At 29.7% G+C, this 17,408-nt stretch overlaps 1 protein-coding gene across 2 annotated transcripts; it reads left to right on the top strand.

The window, feature by feature from the left end:
- The first annotated feature begins 2,013 nt into the window (after positions 1-2,013).
- On the top strand, positions 2,014-3,843 carry LOC113377758 (adrenodoxin-like). Of its 2 annotated transcripts, XM_026618176.1 has the most exons (3): positions 2,066-2,097; positions 2,178-2,326; positions 3,319-3,843. In XM_026618176.1, exons 2-3 carry the CDS (start codon positions 2,184-2,186, stop codon positions 3,665-3,667), a joined length of 492 nt encoding a protein of 163 aa, XP_026473961.1. In that variant the 5' UTR covers positions 2,066-2,097; positions 2,178-2,183; the 3' UTR covers positions 3,668-3,843. The 2 variants fall into 2 exon arrangements, with proteins under 2 accessions (XP_026473960.1, XP_026473961.1); XM_026618175.1 differs by having other exon boundaries at positions 2,014-2,326.
- Positions 3,844-17,408: the final 13,565 nt, after the last annotated feature.

The raw sequence follows: 17,408 nt of genomic DNA, 5'->3' as shown, positions 1-17,408 counted from the left end.
GCATATATTTATATGAATTGAAGAAGTTTAAATATAGCAATGTTTTTAAACATATTGTATGTTCTATCAGAATATCACATATCTTATATATTGATAATAATGAATATTATTACTATTAAGGGCATGAAATAGAAACTTGGAGGACTTTGTGATGGTTTGCAAAAATCACAGTACATATATTCAAAATTCTAAGAGCGCAATTAAATTTGTATAAATACAAATGTTGGAACATTCATTTGTAATGAAATCAGTAAGTTTTGATATAATTTAACATGCTGACAAAAACAGATACTACTATGCGGTTTCAAATAGTTCATTAAAAAAATACATTTTTCATAGTTAGTTAACTTCTCCAACCAAAAATGAATGCTTTTGCAGGAAAATCCAATTTTCTAATAAAATTTGTGTTTTCTAGATGCTGAAAGTCATTTTGAATTGTTTGACCACAGAAGTATGTGAGCCAAAATTTGACTTTTGTAGAAGTTTTTTCAAATACTGCTGCACCTGTTTCACGAACTTAAAAACATTTAATAAAGCTCGATAAAGACTGGTGCTGATTAGTTTTGCGAGGCAATCGTATTTTTTTGGTATTTGGAGAAAAGTGCAAAAATACTTTACTAAATATGATTAGCGGATTATACACTACTAATATAATAATAAATACCAGTATAATATACTCTACTAATATAATAATAAATACTAGTATAATATACTCTACTAATATAATAATAAATACTAATAAACACTTTACTATGTAATAATAAACACTCGAGAGTGCTCTACTAATTTTATGATTATGGCATTAAAAGAAGCCTGCTGCCCACTCAAGAGGGTATCAAATGGGGTAGGTAATATTTAATTCACAAACAGTAATACCCCACTTAATACTAATTTTTTTTTTTTTGATGATATAAATGTAAAAGATTTCAAAGAATAAGTGAAATAGGTCTTTCAAATGATGAACTAGGCAGAGAAATAACAAAAATATTTATGGAAGCGATGTCTAAAAGGAACAAGGAGAATTTTTAATTACGTTTGTAAATAGGTCTTTTACCTTTTATACTGAATTTATGAACCAATTTATTGAAAATGATCCAAATATTTACAACAGTTCAAAAGCAAGACGAGGTGCTATAGATAGAAAATACACAAACTACATTAGATGACTTCTTCATTATGTAGCTAAAAATTGAAAGAACAAAATAGAAAATTCAACTTTTATTAATATGTCATATTCTAATATTGTCCAGGTAACTAATGATTTATGCTTGGTAAATTGAGGCTTTCGATCTCTAGTTCATTTAATAGAACGATGTAAAGCGGAAGACAGACAGACAGTTACCAGGAAAGAGAAATTATAAAAGTATGCAATACACCTCATAGCCTGATACTTGACCAAATTAAAAAGCTCACTGGAAACTTTTACCTCAAATGTAGGGATCACTTGAATAACAACATCCAGGCCCTGTATACACAGAAAATAGTTTGGTACAGTAAACATGCCATGCCAAACTATATACTGATCCAACCATAAATGTAATTAGAACCCCTGTTATTTTGCTAAATACAATGTGAATTTTTTATATTACATAGAAATGTACTGATGTAAAATATCTAATTAAGTATAATACCCAAGGATAGACAACTTAACTAAACCGATCCAACTTTATGTAGTATACAATTTATATATTGTAACATATCTTTTTTGAATTGAAATTGAAAACATTAAATACAAGATGGACTATTTTCCCAGTAGTGGGAAATAATGTCACTAAGAGCGCGAGTTTTCAATTATTGCAAGACATATTCATTAAAATTGTTGCATCTAAATATTCTATTTTTTTTATTCAGCACTAATAAATAAGTTGATCCGTTTAAAATATTTGTGAAAATTGATATCTTCGATTTGATGGCATAGAAACAATTGTCTAACGACTGATTGACTGATTTATAAATTCCCTCCCCGCCACAAACGTCAGTGTAGTTAGTATCAAATTAACTGTGCTTACGGTTACTACAACTCTACTAGACAGATGTAGATAATACACATGAATTGTTAAATGTTTTGTGGACTTTTACTGTTTTACTTATTTTGAGGTGGTTGCAAATTAGTCACACCTAAAAAATTGATATTATACTTTTTTTTTTTTAAATAAATATATATTATAAAACTATAGTGAGAAATGTTGTGGGGGCAAGCTCTACGTTTTTCAAGGTTAGCATATAATGTAAGCAGGAACGTAGGATTTGCGACACCAAAAACGAATATTGAAGCAACATTCAAACGATTAATATCAGTAAAACCTCCTGTTTTACAAGAGGACAAGTAAGTTAAAAATTGTTTTATAAGTTTGTTTGAAAATGTAAGTCACAGTCAAAGTGTATTGTTCTAGTCAGGGTCCTCAAAGCCAAAGTTCTGTAATAACCAGCTTAATCCTGGGGGTTACGTTCCAAGAAATTAGAGCGTCAAACGGGGCTATCTTAACCTGTTAATAACGGAGTTAGGGAAAGATGGATAGAAAGTTGGCCTTTCCTTAAATTTAATAACTGGTTATTCTTAATAAAAATTTAACATGACATTCATTCATAAAACTATTCAGATAGACTGAATGGATCTTTTGAAAGTCATCTAATGTAGTTTGTGTTTTTTCTATCTATAACACCTTTTCTTGCTTTTGAACTATACTACTATCAATATTTTTGTTATTTTTCTGCTTAGTTCATTGTTTCATATCATTATTAAAAAATTCTATTTAAGTATTTCTTCAAAATCTTTTACATATATCTCATCTAAAAGAATCAGCATTAAGTGGGGTATTACTGTCACTCGTGTGATTTCGATTTTATACAAAAGTACTACATATTTTGAATTGAATAAGCTTATTAGATCATGAACAATGTATGCCCACAAGTATCGATTATATACATGTTGCAATACTTAAAAACTCATTTTATTAAAGTTTTAATTCTCACTTTTAGGCTTTAATTAGAAACAATAGAGTTGTCATATAAAATATTACAGCATAAAACTATTGAATATTTAGTCTCTTATTAACATATTTAAATAATTTAATTATTTATTAAGTATAATTTCAAATCTGTGGAATCGTATTAATCATTATAAAAAAGTAAGAATTAATTATTAAACATTAATAAGATAGCCTTTAATTTAAGTTGTACCTGCATATAATATTGATTCATAGTTACTTGAATTCCAGATCATTTTGTTAACAAAATGAATAAATTGACTGTGCACATATTTTCTACAGCTAATAATATTGTACTCAATTATGTTCCTAAACAATTCTTCTCTTGAAGGATATCTGTCACCTTTGTGAAAGCCAATGGTGAAAAGATTGAAGCTAAAGGAAAAGTAGGAGATAGCCTTTTAGATGTGGTGGTAAATAATGAAATTGATCTTGATGGTTATGGAGCCTGCGAAGGAACATTAACATGTTCAACTTGCCACCTTATATTTGAATCTGCTGATTTTGATAAATTGCCAGAAAAGGCTAGTGATGAAGAATTAGACATGCTAGATCTAGCTTATGATCTAACAGATACTTCAAGATTAGGATGTCAAATTATTTTATCAAAAGAGTTAAATGGACTTGTTGTAAAAGTACCAGCAACCATAAATGATGCACGAAGCTCGGATTTAAAATAATGTTTGAATATCTATTTATTAACTGATTTTAATTCTTTTAAACAATGTTGAACAAATATGTACAGCAATTTTTATCATGTTTAAATGTATATAGATTATTGTTATTAAGTGGTACATAGTTTATTTTTACAGTTGCAATAAAAGTATAATATTTAATAAAATTTATTTATATACGACAGGAACCTGATTTAATAAATTTACATACATAAATTTTTGCTTGTTTATTATAATTACATTGTGAATCCCATCAAAATAGGTAAAAGTATATGTGTTTGTTTATGTTTGCGTGAAAATGAGCTGTCGCATCTATAAAATACAATTTTTTGCATATACATATTGATAAAATATATATGGCACTAAAGAGGTTTAATTCAAAGAAATATTATACATGTAAATGTAATAAAGTAAAAATAGTTGTTGATGAAAAGCAAAAAAAAATTTCAAAATAAACAGTAAAAAGTGTTAATCAAATAGGTAAATCGTAATTCTCATTAATTAAGCATATACTTAATGGAGTGTATACTTAATAAAATGTGTAAATAATATATATTATTTACACATTTCGCGAAGTTCATAAAAGTTGTCTTATTGTAAATTGTCACTCACAACTATTTATTTTATAAATTCATAGCCTTAAAATATTCTGTTATAGTTTGTTATATTCTGAATATATATATATTTTTTTTTCAAAAAATTCAATCTAAATGGCAGTTGGTAACTGCTTTATCCGCAATATACTGTACAATACACAAAATTCTGCCATTTCTCCATGACGATTATTTTCGTTGATTACAGTTAACTGGTAAAATTGCTGATTTTCTTTAGATTTCAATGAAACTTTGAATAGTGAAGCGTCATGGTCTAGTCTAAACAAACATTCTAAAATATTATTATATAAACCTACGAAACATTAGACGTTTAATTATAAAATTTCATTAAAGTTTGGAATAACCGGAAGAATAATAGTTTTCGAAATAAACAAAATAGTTCAAATCTCGATTCCTAATTGATTGTTATATTGATTTATCTATATCGGGAAGTTCATGTAAGTTGGGTTAACGCAAATCGACACTTACACCTAGCATTGTAAATAATTTTGCGTGTCACGGATACTAGAAAAAACGGCCAAGTGAATAGCCTCGTTATGTACGAATTTTGAGAGCGCACGTCATATCTGATTTATTAAACACCGTTTTCAACGACCTTGGATTTCAATGGCACGTTATCATTATGACTATCAGATGTCAGAGGCAGTATTCAAACGTTATTTAATAATTTTCATGTATCTAATCTGTTTCAATTTGGGAAGAGATCGTTGCATAACAGTAATACTTGAACAAAGATAATATTCAAAATGCACGAATTTCACAAAAATGTAAATGTAAATTGTGGCTTACTTGAAAAAATATCTGAATTAAATACTACTAATTTAAATACTACGAATTTAAACTCAAGTCTCACTTATGTAAGGTCATCAAAATTATAAAAACTAATTTTTCATGCTTTGATACTATAGCTGTTTTGGCGCTTGAAACGTTTGCATACACAAATTTTTATTCTTATTATCTTTCCGTAGGGTAAGTTATAGTCAGGGCCGGTCCTGCCTTGAATGCAATGCATGCAAAAAATGCGGGCGCACGCCTTAGGGGGCGCCAAAACGAGGTTCGGTAATGGAATTTATAATATATTATTTTTTATTTTTTTAAATATAAAATCCTGAATACTTAATAGATTATGATAAACAATCCAACTTAACTATGAGTCATAAAAGGCATATTCATGTTTGCAATGTGATATCAGTAGAAACAATTAACCAAATAATAACTCTGCAAATTTGTAAATTTGTAAAAGTAACTGCTTATTATTTAATGTACTCTTGAATTTTTTTCTTCGTTTGAAGTTAACATGGAATCGAAAAAGAAAATATTTAGTGTTCAATCCCGTAAGAGCAAACCTACGAAAGTTTAAATTAATTATTGAGCGTTATTGATGAAAAATAGCAAGCTGATTTAGTTAAAATGGAACTTGTTAAAGAAATATATACTAATTATAATAGAGAACATGGAAAATGGGGAGTCAGTGCTCAAAAAATGGCTTGTTTATTCCGAAAAATTGTACTTTAACTTTTGTTTTTGTTGCAAACATATGTGATATATATCACATCTGATGAACTTTGAACGTTGAAGACATGCGTGGTTACGTTTACGGATACAAATTTTCAAAAACATTCGATTCGTATTTATAAGGAGAATCAAAAACATTCGATTTGTATTGATAAGGAGGCGTGCTCAGGGCCGGTCCTGCCTTGCATACGATGCATGCGAAAAATGCGGGCGCACGCCTTAGGGGGCGCCAAAACGAGATTCGGAAATGAAATTTATAATATATTATTTTATTTTTCTTAATATAAAATCTAGAAGGCTTAAGAGATTATAATAAACAATCTAACTTAACTATGAGTAGATACTAAGACACAAAAAGCGTATTCTGTTTGCAATGTGGTATCAGTAGAATCAATTAACCGATTAATAACTCCGCAAATTAATTAATTATTATTCTGCTTATTGTTTAATGTACTTATTAAATTTTCCGTCGTTTGAAGTTAATGTGGAATCGAAAAGAAATTATTTAGTGTTCAATCCCGTAAGCGCAAATCTACGAAAAAATAGAAACAAATTATAATAGAGAAAAATGGAAAATGGGAAGTCAGTGTTCAGAAAATGGCTTATTAAGACCCAGAAACTGAATAGTAACTTTTGTTTTTGGTGAAAATGTTTCGCATCTGATGAACTTTAAACGTTGAAGACATGCGTGGTTAAGGTGTTATGGAAATGGAGCAAATATGAAAAATGGAAGCAAAATGTACTTACAATTAGAAACAAAAATCGTGAACTATTTTTATACCTAGTGGTGTCCATACTAAATTTAATCATTAACTAAGCAGAAATAATACAGATACAAATATAATTGTGTTTTGTTAACTTCCCGTAGGGCAAGTTATAGTAATCGCAAAAAAATCGAAAATGAAAATTTTTGCATTTCTCGACGTTTCAAAGGTTTCTAAATATTTTGGCATACCTTAGAAAACATGGATGTATGTGTGTGTGTGTGTGTGTGTGTGTGTATGTGCGTGTGTGTATGTATGTGCGGATACAACTTTTCGTCGACGATTTTAGGAACACCGATCAACCGATTTGAATAATTCAAAAAACATTCGATTTGTATTGATAAGGAAACGTGCTGATTAGTTTTTGGCGAAGTCAGGTCTAGCCGTTCCGAAGATACGGGGCAAAAAGTGCCGAAAACGGTAACTCAGTTTTTAAGAGAACGGAGCGTCCGATTTTAATAATTCAAAAAACATTTTACTTGTATTGACAAGATGAAAAATCGATAAAATTTTCATGAAGGTAGGTCTAGCGGTTTCGGAGATATGGAGGAAAAAGTAAAAAAATGAGCCATTTGGCGGTCAAAAATGATCATTGGACATATGCACATCAAATTATCAGATATTTTATAGAGATTTTAACAATAAGTATACATTTTGTTAACATACCTATGGGTTCCGTACCAATGCTTATGCGTTAGACAGCGACGCGGCGCTTACGCGCTTTATATTTTGTCCCTATGCAGATAAAGCAGTACGATTGCTTTGAAAAAAAAGTTCAGATCTTCCACAATATGTCAAAATAAAGAAAAAAAAAAATTTTTCAAAAAAAAAAAAAATTAAAAAATTTTTTTTTTATTAAAAAGTTATTTTTTGTCCAATTTATAGTTTCTTAAAAATCTTATTTTTTCAAAGTAAATTTTTTTCAAAAATGTTAATCGTTTTTAAAAAAATAATAATTTTTGGTACGGGAAGTTCCAGCAATTTGCCTTAAGGCACGATGCCTTAATTGCCTTAAGACAGAATTCCACTTACAGCTAGTTTTTCAAAGCAATCGTACTGCTTGAACTGCATAGAGACGAAATGTCAAAGCGCGTAAGTGCCGCGCCGCCGTCTAACGGATAAGCATTGGTACGGAACCCATAGAGATGTAAAAAAAAATATACTTATTGCTTAAATCTCTATAAAATATCTGATAATTTGACGTGCATATGTCTAATGATCATTTTTGACCGCCAAATGGCATTTTTTTTACTTTTTTCATTAGATCTCCGAAACCGCTAGACCTGCCTTCATTTGATCAATTCTTCATCTTATCAATACAATTAAATGTTTTTTGAATTATTAAAATCGGACGATCCGTTCTCTTAAAAACTGAGTTACCATTTGTGGCACTTTTTGCCCCGTATCTTCGGAACGGCTAGACTTGCCTTTGCCAAAAACTAATCAGCACGTCTCCTTATCAATACGAATCGAATGTTTTTTGAATTATTCAAATCGGTTGATCGGTGTTCCCGAAATCGTCGACGAAAATTTGTATCTGCACACACATACACACACACACACGCACACACACACACACGCATACATCCATTTTTTTTAAGGTATGCCAAAATATTCAGAAACCTTTGAAACGTAAAGATATATAAAAATTTTCATTTTCGATTTTTTTGCGATTACTATAACTTGCCCTACGGGAAGTTAAGTAGTGGTGCATGACATCGTCTCTTAAGGCAAATTGCTGAAGCTTACCTACCGTACCGTATTGAAATATTCTAATTATAAGATTATTAAATGTTTTCAAATAGATTATTATAAATACTTTCATTATTCGTATTTTATAGACAGAGCTTATAAATTGGATGATGACGTTTACATATGTTTACATGAAAAGTAAATGAACAAAACTTAATAAAGCGGAGTTAAAATGAAGCATCTATCTCATATTTCTGAGAATTATATAAACTGAATTGCGAAGATAAAATTATTTATTTGATGTATATAAGTGAGTTTTAGAATGTAATTAAAACTAAAATTAAAATCCGAATTATTTTCGATATTCAAAAAAATATATTTGTTGAAAAAAAAAATTGTTTGAAATTTTGAAATCAATTTTTTTTTTGATTTTTTCAAAAACAATGGTTTTGTCGATAGACAAAAAGTTTTTTGAATCATTCAAATCGGATGCTTCGTTCTCTTAAGAACTGCCATTTTTACATATTTAGCTCAAAAACTTAATTTAGATTTTCAGCACTCTTTGCTCCATATCTCTGAAACGGCTGGACCTGCCTTTACCAAAAACTAATCAGCACATTTTTCCATCAGTAGGAATCGAATGTTTTTTGAATATTTCAAATCAGTTGAACCGTGCGCCCGAAATCGTGGGCGAAAAATTGTATCCACACAAAACACAAACAAACACACATACATACACATATCATTTTTGTTTGAGGTATAATTTCATATATATCTTTATGTTTCAAAGATTTCTGAATATTTGGCATACCTCAGAAAAAATGGATGTCTGTGTGTATGTGTGTATGTATATGCGTGTGTGTGTGTGCGAATACAAATTTTTGTCGACGATTATGGGAACACCGATCAACCGATTTGAATAATTCAAATAACATCCAATTCGTATTGATTACTGATTAGTTTTTGGTATAGGCAGGTCCAGCCGTTTCGAAGATACAAAGCAAAAAGTGCAGAAATTCCGATTAGATCCTAGATATCCGCTCATAGCGTTGTGCGTGAGCATGTCGTTATTGCTGAGTTGGTTGGCGCATCACCGTTCGCGTTAGTAGATAGAAAAATCAAGACTTATCGGGTTCGAATCCTACGTTTGAATTAAAATATGCTCATTCTTCTAACAGTAATTCCGCTTAATTAGATTTTGTTTATATATATTTCATTCAAACATATAGAAACAACGTCGTCTAATCTAATAAGTTTTCACATTGTGTCTACAAGGAACAAATAATGAACATTCTAGTTTTTATAATATTTATTCATAGACATTTTTGTTGACTGATTATTTTACTTCTTCGAATGTTTAAATACGGTACTGGAAGTTCCAGCAATTTGCCTTAAGGCGCGATGCCATGCGCCCCACTAGTTTTATATATTGATCTTTGCTGTAACATTTAGCTACTTACTAATCTTTTTTTTTCTTTCATTTATATATCATATTCTAATAGCTTATCCTTTACAATATTTTAAGTCTATATCATTTTTATATTTCTAAACTGTAAAATAGACCAATGTTATGGAAAGGCTATGTTACGTGGCAGTTTTCATACAAAACTATCTTAATACTGCTATATCAGCGAGTCGGAAGTTTACCGAATTGGATACGGCGTGTTTTTCAAAATAAAAATATATTCAAAATAAAATTAATGTTTGAAATATATTATATTTTTATAAAAGCTATAACGGAAACTTCTATAATATTATTCATATAATTGAAACTCGGCATAACTTGTCTAAAAGTAATATAATACGTAAATTAAAAATTGTAATTTTAGTAAATTATAAAGAGCTGATAATTGTGCAAATGAGTTCCAGTAACGTAGTAACTTGCCGTTTCAAGAAATATGCTTACGTGCACTCATAATTGGAATAGTATGGTAATTTCATGACGTGCAATAATATAATTATAAAGGAACTAGTTTACTGATACACAAATAATCAGTATATTCGAATGTTTTCTCAGAACTGAAAAAATAAACTCGTGCCAAATATACAATTTGAAACAAATATTAGAATATAATAGAATTAGAGTAATACAGAGCATATAAATTTTGGTAAAACTAAATAAACGTAATGAAACACAAATGGCAATGAAAATTCTTTAGAAAAGTGCACAAAGACATCCAACTTGAATTTCAGAAATTATACTTTGAAAACCAAACCAACTACAGCACGAGCACAACACATATTAAACAAAGAACTATCTAACTATATTCAGTAAAATTTCCAGCTAAATCATCATTGTGCAACTATGATTTTTATGCCATTTTTCAAAAAATTGTCACTTGGTCTTTTTTGCCTCATAGGCAGAATAAAAAGGGACAGCCAGAGTACAAAAAGATCATTTTTTTAAAACAAAAAAGGAATAATAGCCATAATAGTTAATCAAGGATATATATATATATATATATATATATATATATATATTTATATTTTTTCTCTAATATGTTATTAAGTTTAATTTTTTAAAATAAATTTTTGTTGAGTGTTTTTGTCCTGTGGTGTGTATAATGTTTCTCTATGCTATAATTAATCTATATTGTTGTTTATAATAGTTAATAAAATTTTCAAATTGTTGTAGTTGCTGAATGATGACACGCATCTTGTGTCGAAACGTATAAATAAAAGTTTTTATACTTTATACCTTTTTTATTTCGACGAATGGGCTGCTAGTTACTTTGAAATATATATATATATATATATATATATATATACATATACAGGGTGGCTGATATGTACTGCAATCATTTTTAAACCGCTCATCAGACAGCTGACAAATTTATTCCAGTAATTGTTAATTTAGTTGTTTACAAGCAAAAAAGTTATTCGTGAAGGAAGTCAAGCGTGATAGTGCGATTGCTTTATATTTGGCTGGAAAACCACAAATGGCTATAGAGCCCCCCAGAATTTAAATGCGAAAAAATTTGCTGTTTTTAGTACCATATCTCGTAACAGTGATACTTTCAGTATTGCACGGCGTTCAAAAAGTGGACGAAGAAAAATACTAACAACACCAGAAATGATCCGAAAAGTGAAGACAAAAATTGATCAAAATTTGTGTCGCAGTGGTAAAAAGATGGCTCGTGAGCTGAACATATCGCGAGAACGGATGCAACACATATTGAAAAATGAGCTTAGACTAAAGCCATTGAAATTCCTCTTCGATGTACAGAAAAAAATTAGACGGGAAAGAGCCAAGGAGTTGCTTTGCTTGCCCGAAAGTGGCTAGTCACCGAATTTGGTTTTCTTCGAAAAAAAGTCATTTTATATTGAGCAGTTTGTAAACAAAAAAAATGATAGGGTTTACTTACGAAAGAGGTCAGCTACAAATTTACACCTTTGATTGGCCACCAGAACTCAAGCGCCGCCGACTTTAATCGTGAGAACCACCGTAACGGCCGATGGTGACATTCCGCTCGTATTCATCGACCGTGGGATCAAAATAATTGCCGAAATTATCAGGAAAGTGTCTTAAAGGCAGTATTGAAGCCCTGGGTAGACAAACATTTCGGTCGCAGGCCATGGGCAATTCAACAGAACTCAGCACCATCAAACTCAGCACACGTCTACCGAAAATGGATTAAAAAAGAGGTTTCTCGCTTCATTTCCATCACACAATGGCCACCAAAATTTTTGGATCTAAATGCGTTGGATTTTTGTGTCTGGCGCATATGGGCAAGTAAGGTTCGCACTAAAAAATACCAAAATTGTCGATCATTTCAAGAAGGCGCCTCACCGGGAATGGACCAAAATAACCCAGAGCCACTTTCGTGCTGCGTGTTATGGTTTTTTCGGCCGTTTGAAGGCTATAATTTGTGCCCAAGTTGGCCAATTAGAACAAATGTAAACTGATTCTAAAATTTGATATTATTTCCGACATTTTTGCTTTTGAACAATAAAATTTAAAGTAATACAATTATTACAAATAAAATTAATAAGTTATATTATTATATATATATATATATATATATATATATATATATATATATATATATATATATATATATATATATATATGGTGTCTTGAACAATAAGCCATTTGGCGATAAAAAATGATCATTAGACATATGTACATCAAATTATCAGATATTTTACAGAAATTTTAATAATGGGTACAAATTTTGTGCAGCTATGCAGAGCGATTGCTTTGATAACACTTAGGAATTTTCTAAAAATTTCAAAATATAAAAAAGTCAAATTTTTCAAATTCTCAAAAAAATTCTAATTTTTTCAAAGTTTTGAACAAATGTTATGTTTTTTTTTTAATTTTAGTTTTTGGTACGGAAAGTAACAGCAACTTGCCTTGGACGATGCCATTTATCACTAGTGAATATTTTATTTAACACAAAGTTTCAAAAGATAATGGGTAGTACTGCTCGAGCAGATCCGTGAGCTGAGCTAAACTCCAACTCGATTCAGGGAAGTATAGTGAGAAAGGTTTTCCATTGCCATTTCATACCGCAGTGCTCGGTGTGAGGTTTTTCTTAAATTGGAAACATATTTTCGATCTATATTTTCAAGTGAAAATGGACAATGCTACTCATGAACCTGTCCACAGGGGTTCGTGCGTAAAATACATGTGGATGTGTCATATCATTTGATTATCCTTTGTAACATCACCTCATTTCTCTGTGAATTGTATTTCCAATTATTCGATGGTTCAGACGTCGTGCGTCGTACGTCCTTCGTCCCGTCCGGCATGTGCCACAAGCTCTTTCAGTTCTGGGACACGTTGAAATATGTATTAGACCGCGCTCTATAATTTGAATTTTAAATTCGTTGTTGACATCAATTATAACGAATTCGGTTAATACATCTAACATATACATATACTATTGGTTGGGCGAAATGTTGTCGATGCAAGAAACATAAAAAATTAAAGGGTATAAAAAAGAACGAAATGGAGCAATGTGCGGTTATTGATTCGCTTGTGCGTAATTATGTTTTTATTTTAAATTCACGTTCAACAAATTAATTTCACTTTTTTATTTAAAATTGTATTATTATTGCGATAATGTTTCTCATCATAAAATTAAAAAAATCCGAGCCTCATTTTTTATGTAGGGCAGAGTGTGTAGTGTGGAAAACGATTCACCACCGGTATCTCAAAAACAACTTAAAGTTAAGAATTTTCTAAAAACAATATTTTAAAGTAGATGGATAAAGATGTATAACCAGCCCTCACATTGATTCTCACGACGATCACGACGTTTGAAAATCCACAACAAAAGTATTTTTTTTTCGTTGTTTAGTTTTTTTTAGATATTAATATAATTTTTTTAAGTATGCGTTGTACATTATATAATGGTTTTATAAAATGTATTGTTAATTTTAAGTTAGATTCAACAGTTTTTATAGAACCTCTATAAAAGCTTATACGTGGGTGGGGTTAAAAGGACCAATTAAACCTTTACCCTGGTACAGGTGTAAACAACAAAAAATAGTAAGTTAAAGAGTTAAGTGAAATCAATTGAAAATAAGATAAGTTAAATAAATAGTTATTCTACTATGCTGATGATTATTTCTGACCAAATACCAGATCAAAGTTATGTTCAGTGTAATCACAGTAAAAAATGTACGCATAAAATATATGTTTTTCATTAGTTGAATAATCTAGCTATCATTTCGTAGAATCACTCTAAAATTGAAAATAAGACATTAGACGAAGGACAAACTCGAGATTATTATTAATATAATAGCCGATAATTTTGCAAAACTAATGAATGCGAATTTTATCGAATGGGTTTTAAATTTTTGAAATAAATTCAGCCGGTTTTGAGAAAACGTCGTCGAAAGTTCAAATTTTCGTTTACATTACAAAAGTGCTGGCCATTGTTCGATGATTTTTCATGATTAAACCATTTGTCGAAGGTCCATAATATTTACTATGTTCTTCAAGACCAGGAACTGAAAAAGAGTTAAATCAAAATCGTCAAAAAATTTCAACAATTAATTACAAAGAAAGACCTGTCAATATTTACCGAAAGTTATTTCGTAAAGTTTCTAATAAATATCTTTTAACCGATTTTGAATTTTTAAATTCGGTTCAGGATTTTTCCACAGGCTAAACCGTGGACGAGAATTTTCGAACTCCTACTAATGTTCAAGAAACGGTTGGGCTGACTGTCGCAAAAGTCTAATCAACGTAAGTCCTTATCAAGTTACATCAAATGTTTTTAAAATTGCTGGTACTTCCCGTAACATAATTTAAAATTGTTAAAAGATTTACAATTTTATAAAAACTTTGAAAAAATGTGATTTTGAAAGCGTTGAGTTTTTTTTTGAAAAATTTGATTTTTTTTATATTTTGATTTTTTTTTTAAATTTTGATTTTTTCCAAAGCAATCACGTTGCATAGTCGTTTTAGAGACAAAGTAACAAAGCGCATAGGCGCCGCGCTGTAGTCTAATGGCTAAACATTATAAATCATGGTACGGACCCATAGAAATGCAAACAAAACTTGTCCTTATATTATCTTTTACCACCTTTCAAATAAGTTAATTTGAAAGCATATGAAAACTGTTCATAATATCTCTAAAGCTGTATTTTAAATCTTTTTGTTGTATATTATTTATAATTTAACATAAAATAAACAAATATAGACAAATTTATTAACTTATTATATTCGAACTATGCTTAAGGTAAATAGTAATTTAATATGCTTAACATCAAACCTGATCATAACGATGACAATAGCGATAACGATTAACTGGAACCGGAGAAGTGTTAATTAGTTAATAATGAATAATTTCAAGGAACGGATACAGCATACTATTTTGTACTAGTTTTTCACAATCGGCCTATAAAATATAAGTATTTTTCATGAAAATATGATGATCTAATATTTAACCTCATATTCTATGACCCAATTCAATAATACCGCTATTATCAATTTAATTGCCCAATTTGGTGAATAAATAATATTATTAATGATAACATCGATATGTCGAGTTTCTATAATTTAAAAATCCATGTAGGGTAATATTATAATAGAATTCATCTAATTAAATTGGGGTATAATTAATATTCTCAGAACTTTTCATAATTTTCTGATATTGGGTTAGAACGTCTATAATATAATTATTCAGATTAAAGTTGGCAAAATCCTAGAGATTAACCAGATAGCATTAATATTACTTTATTTAAAAATAGGCTCGCCCGTAGGTAAGCGGTTAAGAGCGACGGGACTTGTTTCAGAGGTCCCGGGTTTGATACCCACTTTGAGCAGCCTGTTGTCAGGCAACATTGACAACGATTTTCACTTGGAAATATAGATAGCAATATGTTTCCAAGTGAAAATAGCCCTCAGAGATTGTAATAAAAATTTATCATACAGAGATGTGACAACTGTTTGGGTTGCCATCTGTAATAAAACAAACGTAGTTTGTAAGATCTTACTCACAACAGCTCATAGAACCCATAAGTTCTGATTGCTGTTCAAATAAAATTATATATATTTAAAAATAGCCTAAAGGTCCGTAAATCCGCGGTAAAGAGGTCCACCATCATTATCTCAAAAACAAGCAAAATATAGAATTTTTTAATGATACTATTTTAAAACGAAACATGTGCAACCAGTCAACTTCTTAATTCTTAAAGAAAAATGTATCAATATTCATATCAAAAGTATTTTTTTTTCGTTGGTAGTTATTTGTTTTGGTTCTGAGCTATTGTATTTAATTTATGATATCTCAATATAATTGTTAGGTATACTTTATTAGATTATTTTGTAAGATGTATTGTAAGATATTCGCAAGTCAAATTATAAAAGCATACATTTGGTTGTGGTAAAAAAGACCATCTAAACCTTTAGATTGGCATAGGTGAATACAATAAAAAATCGTAAATAAAAAAGTAAATTAAGTTAAAAAACAATTTTAATTATTAATTAAATTAATAGCTTTTCGACCTCTGCTGATGTATAATTATTTTGAAATACAGTACAGTACAAATACGTTGCAATTCAAAATGCAATACAAATACGATCAGGGTTATATACAATGCAATCTTTGCAAAAAATGTTTCCATAAAGTTCGCATTTTAGATTGGTTAAATAATCTAGCTATTATTTCGTAAAATTCTTTTACCATTAAAAAAATACTTTGCATCTGTTTGACAGTCCGCCTATGGGAAAAAAGGGACAGATAAAAAAAATTAGAAAAATTGTACAAAAGCATATTTCTATAATCGGAAGCTAATTGGAAATTTATTGAACGGTATTTAATTGTTGGATACATGTTAAATGTTATCATATAGTTCATTTAGATTAGACAGAATAATTACTAAAAGTCAAATTGGATCGTTGTGCCGCACCTTACCCTGTATAATAAGTATCCTTAAAGTACTCTAGATATGAATTTTTGCAATATTTATTGAGAAAATTCTGTTGAACTAAATCGACGATGGAAACTATATACATTTAAGATAGTTTAAGTGTGCAAGGATTTCGTTTTGTTGCCTAAATAGTGGAATAAAGTTGTAAAATATATTCCTTATGATGTTCCCTTGGTGTTGCTGAATAAAAAAGCTATAATAGAATTAAAAAAGGAATGATGAATATGTAGTGCAATTAGTACGACGCTTATCGTTAGTGCCACCAGCGCGGCCGGTAATCCAATGATCGATGTCTAATAGTCCAGACTGCGCAATATACTTTCATCGCCGTACTTTCCATTGTCCGGCATACAAGGACTTTATTCACGAGAAGAATTTTTTAGTTTTTATTTTTTATAAATATATTACAAATAGTTTTGATAAAAAATCAGTAAAGTTAGGAATTTTTTAACAACAATATTTAAAAGTGGAGAGAAGAATATTTGAAAATCCATAACATAAGCTTTTCCTCTTGTTGTAAGTTTTTGAAGTCGTGGCACTGTTGCTTACTTTATGAGATCTTAATATAATTTTTAAGTATATGTTATTTATTTGTTCTATTATACAAAAGATAAATCAAGTAAATAACTATTCCAACTCTGCTGATGAATATTTTTGACGAAATACCAGATCAAGGTTAATTACAGTGTTATTTCTGCAAAAAAAATATATTTTGCATTGAAGCTTTCATTTTGTAAAATCCTTTTAAAATTAAAATAAGACATTGGACATGTT

Source organism: Ctenocephalides felis, unplaced genomic scaffold (assembly GCF_003426905.1).
Source record: "Ctenocephalides felis isolate EL2017-DRISC unplaced genomic scaffold, ASM342690v1 CF-g0.4_SCAFFOLD_01886, whole genome shotgun sequence".
Taxonomy (NCBI): Eukaryota; Metazoa; Arthropoda; class Insecta; order Siphonaptera; family Pulicidae; genus Ctenocephalides; species Ctenocephalides felis.
Note: the sequence above shows the minus strand (reverse complement) of the source record. Positions and strands in the feature narration are given on the sequence as shown.

What these genes read in the sequence shown, in the direction of transcription:
- LOC113377758 (XM_026618175.1), top strand. Translation starts at nt 2,184, where the DNA reads ATGTTGTGGGGGCAAGCTCTACGTTTTTCAAGGTTAGCATATAATGTA. An exon ending in CCTGTTTTACAAGAGGACAA is followed by an intron (nt 2,327 to 3,318) that starts GTAAGTTAAAAA and finishes CTTCTCTTGAAG; the next exon opens with GATATCTGTCACCTTTGTGA.